General features: G+C 36.8%; 1 protein-coding gene across 1 annotated transcript in view; it reads left to right on the top strand.

Annotated features, from left to right (window-relative positions):
• The window catches only part of avl9 (AVL9 homolog (S. cerevisiase)), a 136,838-nt gene that overhangs the window by 28,550 nt on the left and 84,317 nt on the right, over window positions 1-23,971 (top strand). The window contains exons 3-5 of the mRNA XM_028803836.2: window positions 7,728-7,813; window positions 12,418-12,489; window positions 14,025-14,114. Of these exons, the coding sequence (XP_028659669.1) occupies window positions 7,728-7,813; window positions 12,418-12,489; window positions 14,025-14,114 (248 nt within the window). The remainder of the gene's footprint in view (window positions 1-7,727; window positions 7,814-12,417; window positions 12,490-14,024; window positions 14,115-23,971) is intronic.

Genomic DNA, 23,971 nt, shown 5'->3' with positions numbered 1-23,971 from the left:
CAAAATATACAATGCAGTACCTCAAGAAGTGCAGGATGATGGTTTTGCAATGGCCCTCACAGTTCCCCAACCTGAACATCATTGAAAATCTGTAGGCAGATCAAAAAGAATAGTGCATACAAGACGGACCAAGAATCTTGTAGATTTATAAGCCTTTTGCAAGGGCGAATGGCCGAAAATACCCCAAGTAAGACTTGAAAGACTATTAGCTGGCTACAAAAAGCATTTAGAAGCTGTGATACTTGCCAAAGAGGGTGATGCGAAGTACTGACCATGTCGGGTGCCCAAACTTTCCTGCCCTTTTAATTTTTGTTTTTGGTATTTTGTACCTGTGAATGATGGAAATAAAAATGTAATCTTGCTTAAAATATTAAAGAAATGTGTCATCTGTATCCCTATGCCTTTTGCTGATCAGTTTCTCTTCTGCTCACTTAACTAATCCACAGTAACAGACATTTTAAGCAAGGTTACCAAAACTTTTGCATGCCTGTGTGTGTGGGTGTGCGTGTATGTATATATACAGTGGAACCTCGGTTCACGAACATCTTGGTACACATACAAATCGGTTTACGACCAAAAAGTTTGCCAAACTTTTGCCTCAGTTCACGACCACACACTCGGTATACGAACAAGCCAGTTTCCCTTTCGGTTTGTACATGTTCAGTCTCTCCCTGTGCATTTCCTGTGCAGCGAACAAGAGAGAGAGCGAGAGAGTGCGCGACACACACACACACACACACAGAGGCAACTCGAGAGACAGACGCACACACAGGCAGCGCGAGAAAGAGCCACGCACACACATAGGCAGCGCCAGAGAGAGACAGGCGCACACACACAGGCAGCGAGAGAGAGCCATGCACACGCACAGGCAGCCCGAGAGAGAGAGACGGACGCACACACACAGGCAGCCCGAGAGAGAGAGGCAGACGTACACACACAGGCAGCATGAGAGAGAGACAGACGCACACACACAGGCAGCACGAGAGAGAGACAGACGCACACACACAGGCAGCGCGAGTGAGAGAGAGGGCTGGACTCATAAGGTAGAGAAGGCAGTTAAAGAATGCACTGGGCTTGATTTTGTTTTCACTTCTGTTTACAGCGATCAGTTCGTAGCGTGCATTGTTGCAATGTTACTTTTCTTGGTGGTTTATTAAATTACAGATTTTTTCAAATGTTCATTTTTTTCCCTGTGCTTAAAACTCATTAAAAAAAAAAAAGTGTTTTTAGCCAGCGGTTGGTAGAGCTATAGCGTGAACTATTGCAGTGTTAGTTTTCTCTGTTGTTCAAGGTTTTCTCAGTGTTATTCAATGTTTTTACATTTAGTTTACTATTACGCTGTGCATTCTATGGTTTGATTAACTATATTTGTGTTTAAAAACTTAAAAAAAAATATATATTTACATACAGTCCGTATGGTCTGGAACAGATTAATTGTATTTACATACAATACTATGGGGGAAATTTCTTCGGTTCACGACCAAATCGGTTTACGACCAGAGTTTTGGAACGAATTATGGTCATGAACTGAGGTTCCACTGTATATATATATATATATATATATATATATATATATATATATATATATATATATATATATATCTATAATAATAAAAGGCAAAGCCCTCACTGACTGACTGACTGACTGACTCACTCACTCACTGACTGACTCATCACTAATTCTCCAACTTCCCGTGTAGGTGTAAGGCTAAAATTTGGCAGGCTCATTCCTTACAGCTTACTTACAAAAGTTAGGCAGGTTTCATTTCGAAATTCAAAGCGTAATGGTCATAACTGGAACATATTTTTTGTCCATACACTGTAATGGAGGAGGCGGAGTCACGTATCGCGTCATCACGCCTCCTACGTAATCACGTGAACTAAAAACAAGGAAGACATTTACAGCACGAGTCACATGCGGGAACGAAGGTAAATGACGTTAATTTTTGACTGTCTTTTAATACTGTGTAAGCATACATATTAACACATGTGCAATTAAACGTGTGCATTTACGGGGTGATTTCTCAGGCTTAAAAGCTCACCTTTTATCAAACGCGGGAAGAAAGGTAACTGACGTTGTTCACTGTCTTTTAATTCTGTGTAACCATACATATTAACACATGTCCAATTAAACGTGTGCATTTACGGGGTGATTTCTCAGGCTTAAAAGCTCGCCTTTTACTAAAAAGGTAAATGCAAAACTATTTTCAATCAGTTTATTGAAACGCTCCCGTTAAGGATTGCAATAACATATTCGCGAGATAAAAGAACGAAGTAGGGGGAAATGGAGGAACAGCCGCAAACAGCGAAGAGCAAAAAATTAATTAAACAATTGAGAACGGAGCGAGTTAAGCATACAAGCATGTTCATAAGGGAAACAAAGCACGGTGTAAAACGTAAGTTTAAATTAAGTTTATAGAAACGCTCCCGCTGCGGATTGCAATAACATATTCGCGAGATAAAAGTTTAATGAGAAGACACGAGGTATAAACGAACCACACGCCGTGGCGCAACGTTAGGGGCAACAGTTTCAACCATTCTATGATCTGCTTCTCGCAACTGAAAGACGGCACATGGCGGATGTTAGCTGACTTGCTGACCGCAACGTTAGGGGCTTCAACTATGGCGCTGACGCCACATCTCAGTGCCAACACTTTGCAGACTCTACTTAAAAGACACGCCCTCCTCACTGGACAGTTAAAAACACCAATCAAACTAACGATGACATCAAGTATTACCCAATCAAAAGTAGGAAAGGAGGCATCTTCATAAAATGCGTGTGGGATGATTTGCATGAGACGCTGCTTTAAAAAAAAAATGATAAAAAAAATACGGGATAAATCCCGTCCAGTATTGATTCAAAACGGGACGCGCAATTTCATTCTCAAACGCGGCACGATTCCGTATTTTAAAGGACGGGTGGCAACCCTACAGTGCCAGGTAACCACCCATACAATCAGATTGTGATTCAGACTAGGAATGCAATGAATGTAATTACCCCGATCTACATACAAGGCGAAAGTCTTGCAACATTCTAAGATGATGGTTTGTGATAAGTACACCATACAACATAAAAGAGCTTATGAAGCCTTGAACCGAAAAAAGCAAGATCTCAGAGATCGTAAAAAAAAAAATAGGAGGTGATGTCGTTTTACTCGCTGTAGATTTTAGTCAAACATTACCAGTTATTCCACGAGGGAGACCAGCAGATGAACTCAACGCGTGTTTAAAATCCATGCTTCTCCCACGCTCGGTTATATGTCGCGTGTTCTCGGGTAGGTGCACCAAAAAATGTATACATTTAAGCATGTAATGGGCAAACAAAAAATGAGGTATACCCGAAGGCACTGCAGTAGTACTTAATGTAACTTTACTTCTTAAATGTTAATGTTTTACTGTTTAATAATTTATACGCTTCTTATATGTTGTTCAAATTCTTTTATCAAAATACCACTGACAGCGCAATGCACGATAACATGGAGTGAATACACCATACGCATCCGCCCACGGCTGCCCTGCTGTGCGCAGATAGGAGTTGATTCTACAATAAAATAAAATAAAGATAAAAAGAGTAAAACAATCATCACCCATAAAGCGTGTGTGTTTATGTATATATGTGTATATATATATGTTGATATGTGGATGTGTATATGTATATTTATATATATATATATATATATATATATATATATATATATATATATATATATATATGTAGATATGTATATATATGTGTATATGTATATGTATATATATGTTTATATGTGTGTGTGTGTATTTTATATATATAAAACACAGCAACACTCATAACAATGACAACACAATTACATTGACAATCATGTTACGTTATTTTTAAAATGTTTCCTTTTTTTTTCATAACCTCTTTAACACACTACTTCTCCGCTGCGAAGCGCGGGTATTTTGCTAGTATATATATATATATACAGTGCATCCAGAAAGTATTCACAGCGCATCACTTTTTCCACATTTTGTTATGTTACAGCCTTATTCCAAAATGGATTAAATTAATTTTTTTCCTCAGAATTCTACACACAGCACCCCATAATGACAACGTGAAAAAAGTTTACTTTAGGTTTTTGCAAATTTATTAAAAATAAAAAAACTGAGAAATCACATGTACATAAGTATTCACTACTTATGCTCAATACTTTGTCGATGCACCTTTGGCAGCAATTACAGCCTCAAGTCTTTTTGAATATGATGCCACAAGCTTGGCACACCTATCCTTGGCCAGTTTCGCCCATTCCTCTTTGCAGCACCTCTCAAGCTCCATCAGGTTGGATGGGAAGCGTCGGTGCACAGCCATTTTAAGATCTCTCCAGAGATGTTCAATCGGATTCAAGTCTGGGCTCTGGCTGGGCCACTCAAGGACATTCACAGAGTTGTCCTGAAGCCACTCCTTTGATATCTTGGCTGTGTGCGTAGGGTCGTTGTCCTGCTGAAAGATGGACCATCGCTCCAGTCTGAGGTCAAGAGCGCTCTGGAGCAGGTTTTCATCCAGGATATCTCTGTACATTACTGCAGTCATCTTTCCCTTTATCCTGACTAGTCTCCCAGTCCCTGCCGCTGAAAAACATCCCCACAGCATGATGCTGCCACCACCATGCTTCACTGTAGGGATGGTGTTGGCCTGGTGATGAGCGGTGCCTGGTTTCCTCCAAACGTGACGCCTGGCATTCACACCAAAGAGTTCAATCTTTGTCTCATCAGACCAGAGAATTTTCTTTCTCATGGTCTGAGAGTCCTTCAGGTGCCTTTTGGCAAACTCCAGGCGGGCTGCCATGTGCCTTTACTAAGGAGTGGCTTCCATCTGGCCACTCTACCATACAGGCCTGATTGGTGGATTGCTGCAGAGATGGTTATCCTTCTGGAAGGTTCTCCTCTCTCCACAGAGGACCTCTGGAGCTCTGACAGAGTGACCATCGGGTTCTTGGTCAATTCCCTGACTAAGGCCCTTCTCCCTCGATCGCTCAGTTTAGATGGCCGGCCAGCTCTAGGAAGAGTCCTGGTAGTTTCGAACTTCTTCCACTTATGGATGATGGAGGCCACTGTGCTCATTGGGACCTTCAAAGCAGCAGAAATTTTTCTGTAACCTTCCCCAGATTTGTGCCTCGAGACAATCCTGTCTTGGAAGTCTACAGACAATTCCTTTGACTTCATGCTTGGTTTGTGCTCTGACATGAACTGTCAACTGTGGGACCTTATATAGGCAGGTGTGTGCCTTTCCAAATCATGTCCATTCAACTGAATTTACCACAGGTGGACTCCAATTAAGCTGCAGAAACATCTCAAGGATGATCAGGGGAAGCAGGATGCACCTGAGCTCAATTTTGAGGTTCATGGCAAAGGCTGTGAATACTTATGTACATGTGCTTTCTCAATTTTTTTTATTTTTAATAAATTTGCAAAATCTCAAGTAAACTTTTTCACGTTGTCATTATGGGGTGTTGTGTGTAGAATTCTGAGGAAAAAAATGAATTTAATCCATTTTGGAATAAGGCTGTAACATAAAAAAATGTGGAAAAAGTGATGCACTGTGAATACTTTCCGGATGCACTGTATGTGTATATATATATATATATATATATATATATATATGTATATATATATATATATATATATATATATATATATATATGTATATATATATATATATATATATATATATATATATATGTATATATATATATATATATATATATGTATATATATGTATATATATATATATTTATTTGTATATACACATATATATTTGTATATACTCACAAATATATATTTAAGTATTGTAAATTAGAAGCTGTATAGTGCCCAACCCGACACAGATTGGATCTGGGAGGCACGTGTAAAATAAATAAACTTTTATTTTTTCTTTGTCTGTGGGCTAGGCCTTCCTCGTACCCACAGACACAACACAGGCCCAAGCACAGTAGCAACACACAAAAGCACTTTTCTCTCTTCTACCACCACTCCTCCACAGGCTTAGTCCTCCTCCTCCCTACTCTGGCCGCTGAGAGATGGTCGTTGGCTCCCTTTTATCAGGCACCCGGAAGTGCTCCAGGTGGTTGATTGCCGACATCCGGCTGGACTTCCGGGTAAGGCAAAACCAGTGCCCAAAAGAGGCCAGCCGCTCCTGTTGCAGCACCCTCTGGCGGCGCCTGCAGAACCCCAAAGAGCTGCACAGAACCCCCATGAAGCCCTGGGGGAGTCCGAGGCACCGCTGCAACCCAGGGAGGCTGCCATCTAGCGTCCGGGAGGAGATACTGGGCTTCCCAACCTTGTCCCCCCGGCAGATGTGGTGAAGGGGTGTCCCAACCAGGCATGGGCCCTGGCCATCCATCATAGTATACAGTATTCTTCTTCTGCCTGCTTCCTGAACTGAGTTCTTGCCATTTATGAATCTATTAGACAAAGACCCCGTTTCGACAACGTAAGATGAAACGGGCACAAGTGAAATAGTAATAAGTATAAGCACCACAAACCTGATATAGGTGTATTGAATGAATACGTAATTGAATCAGAATGCGTAATTAGGCCTCGAGCTGTAGTCGAAATTGCCTTTCAGGCTTCTAGAGCTTTAATTGAAGTCGCCTTTCTCTTTGAATTTTTGCGGCCGTAAATCCGCCGCCTGCCGCGATGTTGGGGTTGGATGTCGGTCGGAGTCGCCTTTCTCTTTGAATTTTCGCGGCCGTAAATCCGCCGCCTGCCGCGATGTCGGTCTCGTAAGGTTTTTCGGGCAGCTGCGCAGAAGGCGACTGCGCATTCGGCTTCGGGCGGACATGAGTGAGTGAGGAGGCTGGCGAATTATGTATTAAGATTATGGTAAAGCCTTCACAGTGAGTTCCAGAGGTACAATATTCTAAATACAGTTGTTAGGCCTCTGTTGCCTATGAATAAAATGCATGTTGTTCTTGGACTACCTTTTCTTACTGCCAGCAGGAATTCTCACAGATGTTGAATAGCCATTTACCTGCTTGCTGGTAATATCCAAATTGTTTCTTCAAAGGTTTAAACTACTAAGTTGAACTTTTGGAGCTGACTTTTATTATGTAGCTAATTAACTTGATTTAGAAAAATGAGGATTTCAACCTTAGATTATTATAGTTCTGTCTTCTGATTTATCATGCTACTTTATCTGGATTTCCTCCTTTTGAAGCTTGTTAACTAAAAATAATATTTAAATAAATGTTTTTTAAACCTAATCCAGAAATTATCTGTGTAATATGCATGTTTACCCTGTGTTGTTATGAATTTTGTACTGAGGTTTTTCATGCATGTTATATGCATTGATCTTTGATCATAAAAGATGACTAAAAAAAAGCATTCCATAAACCAATAGTAGAAGAAGTTTCTGAAAATTGATGGGTGGAATAATTTTGATTTGTAGCTTGTCCTAAACATACAAAATAGTTAAGTATATGTTAGCCAGGCTCATTATTTCTTACAGAAAAAGATAATTATCACTGTACAAAGTACTACATAATGAATACACTATAAAATATGTATCATTTTCTATATTTGATTTGTGAGTTTATGGTTAGAGAAGAAACAATATTTTTGTGCATGAGATAAACAGGATGTCAAGTGATAGGAAAGGCATCTGTAGAAGCTTGCAGGTAGAACAAATGCAGCATTTATAAATATATTGCTATGTGAAATACTTTTTGAGTATTTTCTTAATATTTCTTTTTGACTTTGTTATTTCTTAGATACCATCTTTTTCCATTTGCCTCCCAGATGTGGTGAACGAAAAACTGTGTATGGTGTATCTTGCTATAGGCAGATTGAAGCTAAGGTTGGTAACGAAAGTAATTACTTACATGTTTTAAATATTCTGTCTGTCTGTTTTTTTTCATCTGCTTTTTGATGCCTAATGCTCAATTAGCTGTAGAAGTCGGTGTGTTGGTTACCAGAAAGCTACATAATAAGTTTCTTCAAAATTTGATTAAGTCTGTTTTAATAATTATTTATTTTAGGCTTTAAATAATAATAAAAGACTATCAATATAAAAATGGTAAAAATGTCAGAAGAATAGTAGCTTTATCTACTCAATATATATAGAATCCTAAGCCTAAAAGTGCAACAATTTTGTGCAACGATTTTATGTGATGTTTTTATGTCACATTTTTTGTCACGCTTTAAATTGGGCTTATTTTAAAACCTACATATAAATGTTTGGTATCATTCTTTTCAGAATTTATCAAACTTTAATGTGATGTTGTTAGATTTTCAGATTCTTATTCCGTTTTTAAATTATAAACTAAAAAATATCAAGAACTCATGTCCCGTGAGACAAGACTTTGTGCCAAGAGATTTAACCACACCCGGGGCCGAAAATAAAAGACAGAGTAGGACAGTTGCTGTATAGGCTTTTAAATGTTTGACGCGCCATGCGAGATGTAGATCACGCGGGATGGCAGCAGCAACAGCAAGCCAGCAGCTGATTGAGCAAAGAAGAGGCAAAAAAACTGTATTTGTTTCCCATTGTATCACTGTTTAAGAGGGGGTTTCAGAAGAGCGACCGTGTCTCCTTGGGGTGCGTTCAGCCCCCCTCTTCACAACACGAACCCCCTAGTTTGATATAATTTCTTAACTTTTAGTGTTTAAATCTGTAATACAGTTTTTTCTGAACTCAAAATAACAAAAAAAATCCATGGTAAACTTTTTCTTCTTTTACTGCTTGAAATAAGAGCTATATCTGTTTTAAATCGCGTCATATTGACTAGAGCAGTGTTCCCAACACTTTCTAAAAATGTTTGATATATGTTCACACCTATATAAAAGTAGTATCACATTTGAAGGTGAAGAAGTCAAATTGTTAATTTTTGAACCACAAACTGAACCAAATACAGTACTGCGGGTGAACAAATTGGACAAAAAATCAAAAAACCTTTTATCTGGGTGCATAAAATTTAAATATAATTTGAGCAATTTACCTTTATAAATCTCAATAATCTTATAAATGCTTGACAATCTCTGGGGGCTGGGGTATCCTGTGACATCAATTGCTGCTTGGAAAGGAGCAATCAACGATCAAGGGTTTGGAGGACTGGAGACCCCCGTGAAGCAGTTTGGGTCAATGCACTCTTAAGTACTGAAATATATAGTCGACAAGCTTTGTCCCCCAATAACACATGCACTGCAGTTCAAAAACAGATGCTCCACACAATTCAGTTTGTTGCACTACTGCCAGGACTGCTGGTAGGAAAGATGGGCTGAGTTTAAGGAGCAGGTGTTTTACATTCAATTCAGCCAACCATGTTTTCCCCCAAAGGCAGAAAAAATTGTCAATCAAACCTTGAAATCAATGACATTTCACGATCAGGGCTTGAATAGAAGTTGATACTAGACCTCTCCCTTCTCTTTGGATCAGTACAAGGTCCAAATTCCATCCTATTAAAAAAAAGTTACTCACCTTTATGAACACTTCATCTGCAGAAAGGAACCCACAAGAATGTGCATTTCAAGATGGTTTCACTGAATTCTGTAAATGGTGCCTGTATCATTAAGTACTGCCATGGACCTAGAGACTAAAGGACCACAGATTGAATTTGACCCATTAGGAGGAGTGCCCAGCAATGCTAAACTGAAGAAATGCAGGGTACCCAGGAACTATTGGCTTCCTTGTGATGGCAGAGAGTAGGCAACTTAGTGCACTCTAAGCAACTATGAAAACACCAAAGTGCTCTGACTTTGTGGCCCTGTAGCTTGACCCATACGTATTCTTGGGGTGAAGTTTAAAGGCTCATTTTTTCAATTTTTTTTTTTTTTCAAGAGTTGAACCTCTTATGTTGAGAGAGAGTGTACGAGAAAGAGAGGAGAATGTAGGCCAAAATACAAATGTCTTCGCTTTTTGGAGACAGTTAAAGTACCAGGCATTATTTGTTAGGTTCAGCTGGAAAGTTAGATTTCCTTTCTTTTATTTATCTTGTAATAGTCTGTTCTGTCTTTAATTTCTCTCCATTATGTATTCGGTTTAGCAAACTATTTTGTTGTAACTGTAAAGTTTTGGTGGTGTTCTGTATTTGGAAAGAGGTCTGGTCTGGTAATCCTTTGTTACCAATTCAATAAGCTTTTTTTAAGCTTATGTTAAAACTCCAGCTCTTAATGTTTCCATGTAAAAGGAAACTATATAATTTGCTATCTATGTAAAGTCTGTTTACATTTATTGCTTCACATCCTGCATTATGTGTTCTTGAGTTCAGATTTTCTGAACTTCTTTTATTAAACAGTTTTTCATTGTCCAATTTCTGTTTCTTTCAAAATTATTTATGTAATTAGTATTTGAATGCATGTCTGTTTTTGTATCACACCTGAGTTCAATTTCCGTAGCCACACCCAGGCCTGATTACTGCCACACCTGTTTCAATCAAGAAATCACTTAAATAGGAGCAGCCTGACACAGAGAAGTAGACCAAAAGCACCTCAAAAGCTAGACATCATGCCAAGATCCAAAGAAATTCAGGAACAAATGAGAACAGAAGTAATTGAGATCTATCAGTCTGGTAAAGGTTATAAAGCCATTTCTAAAGCTTTGGGACTCCAGCGAACCACAGTGAGAGCCATTATCCACAAATGGCAAAAACATGGAACAGTGGTGAACCTTCCCAGGAGTGGCCGGCCGACCAAAATTACCCCAAGAGCGCAGAGACGACTCATCCGAGAGGTCACAAAAGACCCCAGGACAACGTCTAAAGAACTGCAGGCCTCACTTGCCTCAATTAAGGTCAGTGTTCACGACTCCACCATAAGAAAGAGACTGGGCAAAAACGGCCTGCATGGCAGATTTCCAAGACGCAAACCACTGTTAAGCAAAAAGAACATTAGGGCTCGTCTCAATTTTGCTAAGAAACATCTCAATGATTGCCAAGACTTTTGGGAAAATACCTTGTGGACTGATGAGACAAAAGTTGAACTTTTTGGAAGGCAAATGTCCCGTTACATCTGGCGTAAAAGGAACACAGCATTTCAGAAAAAGAACATCATACCAACAGTAAAATATGGTGGTGGTAGTGTGATGGTCTGGGGTTGTTTTGCTGCTTCAGGACTTGGAAGGCTTGCTGTGATAGATGGAACCATGAATTCTACTGTCTACCAAAAAATCCTGAAGGAGAATGTCCGGCCATCTGTTCGTCAACTCAAGCTGAAGCGATCTTGGGTGCTGCAACAGGACAGTGACCCAAAACACACCAGTAAATCCACCTCTGAATGGCTGAAGAAAAACAAAATGAAGACTTTGGAGTGGCCTAGTCAAAGTCCTGACCTGAATCCAATTGAGATGCTGTGGCATGACCTTAAAAAGGCGGTTCATGCTAGAAAACCCTCAAATAAAGCTGAATTACAACAATTTTGCAAAGATGAGTGGGCCAAAATTCCTCCAGAGCGCTGTAAAAGACTCATTGCAAGTTATCGCAAACGCTTGATTGCAGTTATTGCTGCTAAGGGTGACCCAACCAGTTATTAGGTTCAGGGGGCAATTACTTTTTCACACAGGGCCATGTAGGTTTGGATTTTTTTTTCTCCCTAAATAATAAAAACCACCATTTACAAACTGCATTTTGTGTTTACTTGTGTTATATTTGACTAATGGTTAAATGTGTTTGATGATCAGAAACATTTTGTGTGACAAACATGCAAAAGAATAAGAAATCAGGAAGGGGGCAAATAGTTTTTCACACCACTGTAGATGTATTGAAAGCAAATACACTTTGGTAGATACACTTCCTGTCTACAATAGCAAATAGAGAAATGTATTTATAAAATAACATCCCTGCTTAATCTAATTAAGGGGTGTGGGCAACCTGTCTTTGCAGCATTTGGTACAAGATAGTAACCAGCCCTAGAAATTGTGCCAAATCCATAATTATTTAAATGATAAAAAAAATCACTAGTAGGAGCAGCGCGTTTATAAGCCAAACATGGAAACCAGAGTTTAAAATGGAAGGATAGAGAATAATACAAGACAGTGTCTTATATTAATTTTAGGTCCAAAAAATGCACTAGGGCTTATTTTTGGGTAGGTCTTATTTTTATTGAAGTTCAAAAAAGTAAAGTACATTTATTCCTGTTCAACAATTATACAGTACAAACTACTGGTACGTTAACGCCTGTTCAACAATCAAATCAACATGTACGATATTCATGTTGTACAAACTACTGTTAGCGGTAGGTCTTATTTTCGGGGGAGGGCTTATATTAGCGTTACATCAAAAATTACTGCTAGGTCTTACTTTCGGGGTAGGTCTTACTTTCGGAGAAACACGGTATGTGAAAAAGTAATTAAAACATACCCCAAGGGACTTTAAATTTGCAGAAAGGGCTTTGAAATAAATTGGTTGATTTTGTGTGTGTTTCCTCTTAAACCATTAAAACTTTGTTGCATTATTTTGTGTATTTTAGGCACTTAAAGTTCGTCAAGCTGATGTGACAAGAGAAACTGTACAGAAGAGTGTCTGTGTACTTAGCAAGCTGGTATGCTTCATTATCATATTTTTCTTAATTTCACTCAAGCAGAAGAATCTTACTGTTTGCCTAGATCTGAGTAATCACTTCTAAATATATTTCTTATTGAGGTTTAAGGCTGAACAAGTGAAATTTACACTCACCCATATTAGTCAGCTTAAAAAAATGTTGTTTTTGTACCCACAGAGTGCAGTTGATGACTGTTTATTTCACATAGTGATTTTGCTGTTTCAGTTATTGCTTTACAAAAAATGCATAGTAAAGTATAAGATGAAAATTTTCATACAGCATATGTGATGATTATATGAAGATGTAAGCACATGTTTTTTGAATTCTCTGGTTTTACATAGCAGGATCTCACACTTAGGTACTGCTTACAAAATCCTAAATCAAAAATTCAAGAACTCGACAAGTAACAAATAACAGATTTTAGTCAGTCATTATTTATTCAATAATGCAAAATCCACATGTGGAAGAAGTATACTCTTACTGCTTCCATCTCATTTAAAAACTGATATATCAAGTATACTTGATTAGTTGAGGCTTGGACAGTCCACCACCTCGTTATAAATGCAGAACTGTTAGTGGTTCAATTTAGAGCCTTTAATTGTGTGCAAACACCAAGGACAAGTGGCATCACCTCAGAAAAAACAATTGTTGCTATTCATCAATTTGAGATGGATTATCGGGCAATTTCCAAAACAACTAATACCCTAGTGGGCCATTATTCTCCCAGTTTGAGACTTAACCACGCAGAAGGGTTTTATCAAAGTTATTACTACAAAACATTCTTAATTCTAACGGGTTGTTTTTACTTTTTACAAATGGTTTCTACATATTTGCATAATTAAAAACTTGTTTTCACGTGAGATTAGATTAATCCCATTCTAGGCTAGGTCATATAAGAAGTCACTGGTTTCTAAGAGGGTGCATTGTATTGTTTATTTATTTGGCACCTTTATCTGAGGTCTCTTACAGCATTTCAGATACAATTAGTTACTTTTCTGTTGTTTTTCAAATTGAAGCACAGGTCGAGGAAATGAGTTACTCATGGTCACACAGTGTCAGTAGGGAAATTTTAACCCCACAACCTCAGGATTTGAAGTCCAAATTCCAAAGCCTCAACCGCTATGCCATACTACCTGCATTGTAACATTGTACCAGTGTTAGAGGTTGCAGTCAAAGTGAAATTTCTAATTGTTCAACATTATGTAAATTAATAGATTTTCATAATGAAATTATTCCAGTGCTCTCATGTTAATATTTGCAATACATTCAGTTTTCATTGTATGAACAGCAATTTTAGAGTGAATGTTTTTTTTTTATATTTTTTAACAATAATTGTAATGTGTTTAAAATTTACAGTTGAAGTCAATTCATAGTAATGAACATAAATATTGATTAATATCAAGGGAAAGAAAATGATTTTGATTAATTTCTTTAAGTGTTTCTTTAATGTACTTTATTCCCATATTTTAACAAAACTGTGTAACATTTTTATATCTAGTATGCCATAATGGATGTGTAAAATATATTTTTTACAGCCATTATATGGACTGCTACAAGCAAAATTGCAGCTTATTACACATGCTTATTTTGAAGAAAAAGATTTTTCACAAATTTCTATTTTGAAGGTAAGCATCTGCACAATTACTATAATAGTTGGAGTACAGTTGGGGTACAGTTAGGTTTCCATTTGCAGTGTTTTGTTTATGTTATACACACACAGGTTTTCTTCATGAATTTTTTTCCACCACATTCCAAAGATACGCAGTTTAACTATGATTGATAATTCTGAATTACCACTAAATAATTAAAGATATGGGTATTTGCTCATGTTTACCCTGTTTATACACCTTAGAATTGTTTGCTTTTGATAGGAGTCGTCTTTTTAGATAAACTACTGAAAATGTATTTAGCCTCAACCAATTACTGTTTCACTCATAAATTGCAATTGTTTAACATCTTTATGATCTATAATAATAAAAGGCAAAGCCCTCAGTGACTGATTCACTCACTCACTGACTGACTGACTCACTCATCACTAATTCTCCAACTTCCCGTGTGGGTGGAAGGCTGAAATTTGGCAGGCTCATTCCTTACAGCTTACTTACAAAAGTTAGGCAGGTTTCATTTCGAAATTCAAAGCATAACGGTCATAACTGGAACCTCTTTTTTCACAATATACTGTAATGGACGGCAGCTCGATGGCCGTGGGAGGAGGAGTTGAGTGTCACGTCATCACGCCTCCCACGTAATCACGTGAAAAGACTGTGAACGCAGTAGGGACAAATGAAGGAGGAGCCGCAAACAGCGAAGAACAAAAAATTCATTAAACAATTGAGAAGGGAGCGAGTGAAGCATACAAGCATGTTCATAAGGGAAACAAAGCACGGTGTAAAACGTAAGTTTAAATTAAGTTTATAGAAACGCTCCCGCTGCGGATTGCAATAACGTGAAAAGACTGTGAATGCAGTAGGGACAAATGAAGGAGGAGCCGCAAACAGCGAAGAACAAAAAATTCATTAAACAATTGAGAAGGGAGCGAGTGAAGCATACAAGCATGTTCATAAGGGAAACAAAGCACGGTGTAAAACGTAAGTTTAAATTAAGTTTATAGAAACGCTCCCGCTGCGGATTGCAATAACATATTCGTGAGATAAAAGTTTAATGAGAAGACACGAGGTATAAATGAACCACACGCCGTAGCGCAACGTTAGGGGCAACAGTTTCAACCATTCTATGATCTGCTTCTCGCAACTGAAAGACGGCACATGGCGGATGTTAGCCCACTTGCTGACCGCAACGTTAGGGGCTTCAACTCTGGCGCTGACGATATTCGATTCTCGAGAGGGGATGCATTGAGTGTGTATGCCTGATGAGCCCAGAATTAAGGAGAAACACGTGTCGCATACTCTTTATATATATATATATATATATATATATATATATATATATATATATATATATATATATATATATATATATATATATATATATATATATATATATGACAGCCACACTTATAACAATGACAACACAATTACATTGACAATCATGTTACGTTATTTTTAAAATGTTTCCTTTACTTTTTCATAACCTCTTTAACACACTACTTCTCCGCTGCGAAGCGCGGGTATTTTGCTAGTTTTAAAATATAGGAGGGTTAGAGTTAGTTATATTTTGCATAGAAACACCATTAAGCTTGTAACTAATATAAATTTAGATCAAGTTTTATTAAAATAAAACAGTGTACAATGACTGTTTAACCATTAGCTCACAAATTAAAATCACCTTAAATACCTAGTTGATAATAATTATGTTGTAATCACATATCATGAGCTACATTTACAATACCAATTTAATAAACTTCAAATTGAATTGCTTTGTTATGATAGACTGTGACAGTTCGGGTTGGTTCTACCCTCCCTGTTTGCTTCCAGGAGCTTCTTGAACCGTTCAAATGAAGACACACAGGGTCAACAAGGGGTTGGTGCAAAAGTGTCAAGTGCTTTTATTAAAACCAAATGTTCAAAAACCAGTGCAGTGTAAAAAACAGATCCTCAATAAATAAATAATCCTTAAAACAAAAGTGTGCAGTGGAGGTTAAAATCAAAATAAATACACCAATAAAAACAAGGTTAAAATCGCATCAGGAATCTGTCCATCCATTTAAATTAAACACGAGCCCCAGTGTCTCTCTATTAAATCTGGCCAAAGACAGATGCAGCCTACCATTAAACCGGGTTTGGAGTCCTACTGCCAGTCTGTTGGTGTCTGTAGTACTCTCCTCCGAACCCCATGCATGTCTCCCTCAGCCAGTGCATCAGCGTATTACCAGCAGACACTGTACAACAGGGCCACTCCTACTCCTCCGCATTATTCGTAGGAGTGCCCCTTCTCCAACTTTACACTCGAGTGCATTTTTTTTCACCATAGACCTCTTATCATATAGACATAGACTGCATTTTATTCACCGCATAGTAGGCATAAAAACTATACATGGTTCAATTTAGATGCATATTGGCATTTGGATATCAGATCCAATGTAATTCCCATTTCTTGGAATGTAACTTGAATGTGGATACTAAAATCAGTTTTTTTTAATGCCAAAGTAGATTTTCCATTACTGTTATAATTCCAAGCCATAACTGATGGATGAAGGGGAATATAAAATACAAAATGTTTTTAATGCATAAAGATGAATCTGCTTGTAGACCATTCAAGATGGATCTTACAGAAGTAAAATCATATTTAAAGAAATGTCTGCTTACTTTGTTGAGAAGAATTAAAGAGATAATATCTGCAGTGGCAACTAAAAGTTAAAAGGAAAAAAAAATGAATGTCCTCTTTTTCTTCTGTATTATCAGACTTGTTTAAACAGATCACTTCATTGTTCTGTTGATATAGAATATATTTTTACATGTCAAGGCTTTTTATTATTATTTCCATATGTTTTCATTTTACATTATTTCAGAAACTTGAAAATACATTAGGTGGCTTGCACATGCTGTCCAACTTGAACAGTCAAACCAAAGACCATATTTAAAAGCAAATTGCAATTCTTTTTCAGCCCAGCTTTGTATTTGTGGCCTTGAACAATGAGAATAAATTTGAAGTCTCACATACAAACTCAATGAAGGTAGAATTGTGGCATTGTCGTCTTTTAGTGCTTATGACTCAGGTTTGCATTTGTACAGGAGTGCTATCTGTATGAAAGTAGCATGCTCTTACTGTTTGTAAAATTTGCAACTTAGATCATTGTCTTTTCATAGTCCAACAGCTTTCTTTCAGAATCACTGCCACCAGGATGTATAGTGATTATTTATACATTATATTAGATTGTCTTCACATCAGAACCTAATTCCTGATTTGTAGCCTATTGCTACTGAGCTCATCTCTGGCTTACTGTGACCCTAATTACTGTTACTGGAGAACTGCACTTCTCAGATTCCCTGGGAAATCTTTTTCCAGGACTTTGGAACAGAGACCTCATCCATTGGATGAACTTCAGATCTGGGGGCAATCATACGAATTCTATCCCCACCATGAAATTTTTTGTCCTTACATAAAGGTTTAAGTTTAACATGAAAGTCTGATACTTACATGTGCATGGGCTTGGGGGCCTACTTGGAAACAATGATGAATGTCTATCCTGTAATATCTTACAAAGGTGAAGCCAGAGTGTGAGTTTCCTGCGTAGTTGCTGAATGTCATTTGGTCCCTGAATTTACAGTGCAAGCATTGTATTTGCAGTCAGTGGGACAAATCCATGTAGGCTGGAAGTTGGATTTGGCCTGTGTGTTCTTTCTTGTCTGTTTTAAATTTTTCACAGCCCAATATCAAGGTGAAGTCAAGACTTAAAAATTATTCATTTTGAAAAATGTAAAATTGCAGTTTTGCTGATACCTTATTGTAGCCTATGTGTAACTGAGTGTAATGCTGTCAGGAAGAGAATTAACACTTCCAAATCTGAGGTAGTGGAAATAGTGGCTTGCTGCCTGCAGATTATAGTGGAACAACTGCACCTAGTTGGAAATTTCAAGTATCTGATCCCGTTCATAGCTTAGAGTAGAGATGACTGTGGAACTGAACATTTGTGCAGCAGTGTCAGTTTTACAAACATTGTTTCAGGCCTTGGTAGTAAAGTGGGAGACAAGTCCTCCAGTAAAGATCATCAGCATTGGTTAGTAACTTACATAATAAGGATTTGAGTACAAATATCAAAAATCTTATTGCTACATGGAGTTGGTAGGCTCATTGTCTGTGATAGGGAGATGGAGTTTGATACCTACTGGAGGACTTTAAAATTGAACCACTGCTTCTTCATGTTAAAATAATGCAGCAGAAATGGATTGGACATTTAGTTCAAATTTCCAGTTGGCACCACCTTCCAAAGTTTACCAGACACCACCTACTTGGCCTAAGACATATTTGAGGTTATTGTAACTCTTTGCTGGTCTGGGAAACCCTGGACATCACCTTCCAAATGAGAAGAGAGTTCCTGAGGGAAGGATGGCTTGATATGTCTACCTCTGCATATTACTGCTATGACCCTCAGCAGAACACACAAGTGGAAAGTAAAACTAGTGAATGAGAATACTGTTTTAGATATTATAAAAACATGGAAGCAACAAAAAGGTAATATTTATTAAAATAAGCATCATTTTGATGTGTCCTTTTGACTTTTCATTTATTATTCCTCTCAGCGGTCTAAGTATACTTTATCAGAAAGTTTTTTGTAACAAAATGGATAAAAGTTATGTTTGAAAAATCTGTACTTCATAGCATAAAGATATTTTTCACTGTTATTTTACAGTGAGGATTAGCAGATGTTTAGTTTAGTCTCAGCATTTTTTTAAATATTTTTTTTATTTGCTAGTAGAACCAGAGTTTGAAATGAATGTTTGTTTTGTGTAATCCTATTATAAGAATGAAACATTTCAGATTAACATTTAAAATATAAAATTTTAAATATATATAAATATTTAAAAATAAGAATTGGAATGAGAATTTCCATTAGACTTGTGGTAGATTGTGTTATCATTTTTCAATATTTGTCAATATATTAATTATAGCAATTTAGTGCTGCAGTATCAGGCCCTGACTTTAATTTGTGGAAACAACAAATTGCGGGGGTGAGGAGGTGCTATGAGCCTGATGGGTATTCATGTTGTTAAGAATAATGTGATCATCATAATGTCATCATTGACTACTTTATTTATCCTATCATATGTTGTATATTAAATGTATTCAATGACCGTTTCTCTTCAGTAACTGAAAAATAAGTAATGCTTAAAATCAATACTAAATAATACAAACATTACAGTGTAACTTTATGAATTACAAGATTAGTCAAGATATTTTAATTTATACAAGCTAGTTAAAGATTCTGTAACTTTTGACTTTTTAAATCAGCTTGTCAGAAAGTTAATTTGTTAGGTTTGTGTTAGTTTGTGTTGTGAGATGTATGTCTGCATCAGTATATGGAGGACGCATTAGCTGGTTACAGTAATAATTAATTGACAAGTCAGATTAATTCATATATCAGAAGCTCCTGATGCTTTCATTTCTCAAGTATCTTACACATTGAGTGGCTCTCTTACTAAAACTGAAACTTGGCAAATGAAAAGTAATCCATAATCTCAGAATTCCTGTTAAAACACACTGCTTTCAAGTGCTTAGACCTTGTTATTGCTTATGCCTTAGTACTAATCATGAATTAGCTGTTGAGTTGGACTGACCTTATCTCTGGGAGTTAATTACAGATGGAGATTACATCACATTTGGTCCCAAACCCTTGAAGTTTGTGTCATGTTGGCTTTCTTTACATTTGTCACATTTTCGCTTTTAAAAATAAAAATGTAGTGTTTGTTTATTGTGGTTTCAGCAATGATGTATTCTGTGCTTTCATCAAAGTGTTACATATCATATAATTTGAGAGATTTGCCTCATGATTCAAAGTGTTATGAGCTCAACTGTAAGAATATCTGGCCAATGTGGAAATTCTGAAACACTAAGTAAATGCATGTTATTTTGGAATTAACATATGGAGCAGCTCATTTTGTCTCATTACAGAGAGAACCAGTTCAGCTGAAATTTGCCTTAATTTTTTAGTTGTTACAGCTGCACCTGACGCTGCCTGAGATGACTGTAAACTGGCCCCATATTTATAAGTTTGGATGTGTGAGAGTGAGGTGCCCTGCTCTTTGTCGGTTGGATACTGCCTCATGCCCAGTGTAGTGGTGATATGCATCTGTTCCCTGTGACCCTGAACATACAGAATGGTTAGACAATTGATGGGTTGAACAGACAAAATCCACTATATATGTTACATTCAGAGGCAGAGTGTAAAGCCCCTGTTCCTTTAATGGAGCTGTGTATGGAACTATATTAAAAAACAATTATTCTTGGTATTCTTACTCTATTATTCAAATGCATGGCAGTTTTGTTCTGTTGTTTTTTTTTGCCTTGAAAGAGCATCTAGATTTCCCCCATTTTTAAGTTGAATCATGTGAGATTTTAAATAGGCACAATTCCTGCACAGAAATTCAACGCCTGAGTATATTGCAATTTTCAATTTTGAATCTGACTTAAGTTAAAGTTTTTAATCCTTTTGAGTCCATGCACATCAATTAAATATTAATTTAACTGTAGAAATGGATTTACACAGATGGTAGAAAACACACACTTCTGTACATCATTTGACATCAGCTGAATGATTTCTTATCTCATGAGTCTGTAAAGCTTTCAACCAGTAACTGAGATTGGCATGTTACAAATGTAAAATATATTTCCAAAATCTATACTTGTTAAAATTGTGTACTTCTTAAATATCTGTTGGTTTAAACATACTGCTTTCATAATAATTTTAGTAAAACGTTTTCATTCTTAAAGAAAATGTGTTGAACACTGTTCAGTTCTCAAACACTGAAATGTTCCATGGTAATAAACCAAAGAGGATGCAAGTGAACACTGTAAACCCAATGTGAGCATTTTTAGCCAAAGTGCTTTGTACACAGAATTCCAATAGTTCACATTGCGTAACAAAAAGAAATTGATCTCTTGAACAAAGTGCAGAACCCAGACTAACAGTGCCCCTTTTAGATGGTGTGATGGCAGTCTTAATTTGTATTCCAGAGTACTGGATTTACATTTAACAGTATTTACAAAGTGTTTCATATCAAACCCTTTCCTTCCCTAACATTGTGAAAACCCACATGAATCCAAATCTTTATTAAAATGTGCACCGAGCCTTGCATATTAAAATCTCGACCTTTGTGCTAACATATTCTGTTCAATACATAGAATACTTAGAATCAACATCAATGCATTTTGTTATACCAATAAAGAACATGTTAACATTCTTAAATATTCGTTCCACATTCCTGATTTGTTAGGTGTCACCCAACCAACCCTAAACATCTGCGCATTTCTGTGCTACAAGAACGTTCTTGGTGGTACATTCCTTTCCACCCTCCTTTTTTCCCATTGGTAAGCAATGGTTCATTTGATGATGCAAGCAGAGTATAAATTAAGACGTATTTGAATATACTCCTCCCCTAAACCCAGACTGTTGGTGCTGTGTGTGTGAGTGTGTGCTCCTGTGGTAGCCTGGACACACATCTTATTAAAAAATAAAAAAAAATCCTTATAACAGGGGTCACCAACCTTTTTGTAACTGAGAGCTACTTCAAGGGTACTGAGTAACATTAAGGGCTACTTGTTTGAAACAAACTTCCTGAAAAATATAAAGTTGCATGGTTCACCTTTAATGATATTATTAATATACTGAAAATTTTCCTTAGCTTTTCTGACATGTTTTTCTTTATTTTTTGGAGGAAAAAACTGCAACTAGCTCCCCATCGTAGCTGCACCCGTTTTCTTGTCTCCATGAAGAGTGAGATTGAGGTTTGTCTTGCGCACGATTTTAAACTTTGACCGCAGACTACCCCCCAATCTCCATCAATGCAAGTGTCATTGATTCAAAAAGAACATCAACACAATTAAATACAATTTTTAGATGGAGCTTCATGGTGTCTAGTGCTATTTTTAGAACATGCCTTGTGGGCGACCAGGTTGTTACCTACCTCTGCTTTATAAAGTCCCATACATGAAGCAAATAAAATACTGAGACTTACCCTCAGTCTGTCTGTGATACTGTATTATCACTATAAGACATTACACTTCTATGTTGTCTTCTTTTCCTTACAATAAATTCTGACACTACAAAAAAAATCTACAAAATCGAGTAAAATCCTTTTAATCAATACTCTTTTAAGAGTTTTTTTTTTGCATTTTACATTTAGTTATGACCATTATAATAAAACATTACATGAAAGAGCACTTTATAGTAAAAAGCAAAATGGCCTCAGGCAGTTCACAGCTATTCATTCTTACCAGAATGTGCCACATATAACCTAGTGCTTCCCACACACCAGATTTCAGGCTTTGACATGGTGTTCTCTAACTTATATTACACCAGAACGCTTTCATTTTCTGAAAACTTTGGTTGTGTGTTCCTACTGCCCTTGAATTAATCATCAACAGTGTTGTTTCTGAAACACTTAAAATGTTTGTTTTCACATTTTATTTAAGAATATATGGCACAGAGCAATTTCTACCAATTAATGCATTAATATTACAAGTAAAGTGGGGCGTATTGAGAACCTAGAGTATTTCCAAGCACTGTTCAACATTTGGACAAAAGGAAATATTTTTTAGGGAACTTTTTATATAAAATGACTTTAACTAGTAATTTTATTTGCCATATATCATGGCATGAAATGGAACATTATTAAAAGGAATTCATTGAGAATTTATGAAATGTTAAATCCTATATTAAAATAAATACAGTGTATAATAGTCTGTTTTCTGCATAAGATTATTTACATTTATTTGCTTAGCAGATGCTTTTATCTAAAGCAACTTACAAAAGAGATAAACATAATTGAGTAACATTAGGCTAGGGCCTGTTTGTTCAGGAAGTGTTATAGGACTGGTAATAAAAATTGATTGCCACAAATGGACAGATGTAATAACTAATAATTTGCAATCACAGGTTTTAATCAATAAAGCAATTAAACTTAAACAAATAATCAAGTATTATCAATAAACAAGATTATTAATAACCATCTTGATTGTTAATATCCGAGATTATGCAGTAGCTCTAATTATTGTGAAAGACTCAGAACTTCTGTAATTAGGCATAACATTGAAAATGTTCTGTTTATAGTGTTAGATCACAAATTTGCACATGAGCAAGTTTTGCAGCAGATGAATTGTAGAATTTTATATGTAGATGGAAAGAGTTGGACACACAAATTAATATCAGTGCTTAATATTTTTTTAAATGTGACGCTAACAGAATTACTAGACGCTATAAAGTCACTACAAAGCGGGAAATCATCAGGCCCTGATGGTTACCCCGTAGAATTTTATAAGAAATTCTCCACTCAGCTAGCTCCCCTCTTATTGGCAACATTTACAGAAGCTAGAGACAACCAAATACTACCTCAAACATTTCGACAAGCATTAATCACCGTCTTTCCTAAACAAAATAAGGACTTGTTACAATGTGCATCATACAGACCAATTTCACTCCTGAATAATGATGTTAAGATACTCTCAAAAATCCTAGCTAGAAGGATGGAGAAAGTGCTGCCCTCGGTAATATCACAAGATCAAACTGGATTTATTAAAGGCCGACACCTATCTTCAAATCTCCGACGCTTGTTTAATGTTATATATTCACCAGCAAAATCAAACACCCCAGAGATATCATTATTATTAGACGCAGAAAAAGCATTTGATATGATTGAATGGAATTACCTTTTCACTGCATTGGAGAAATTTGGGTTTGGCCCGAGTATTTGTGCTTGGATCAAACTACTGTATACCAATCCAGAAGCTTCAGTTTGTATTAATAACATTTGCTCAGACTACTTTAAACTAGAACGTGGTACCAGACAAGGATGTCCCTTGTCGCCAC

This window comes from Erpetoichthys calabaricus, chromosome 6 (genome assembly GCF_900747795.2).
Source record: "Erpetoichthys calabaricus chromosome 6, fErpCal1.3, whole genome shotgun sequence".
NCBI lineage: Eukaryota > Metazoa > Chordata > Cladistia > Polypteriformes > Polypteridae > Erpetoichthys > Erpetoichthys calabaricus.
The sequence above is the reverse complement of the archived record's forward strand: the minus strand, read 5'-3'. Positions and strand labels throughout refer to the sequence as shown.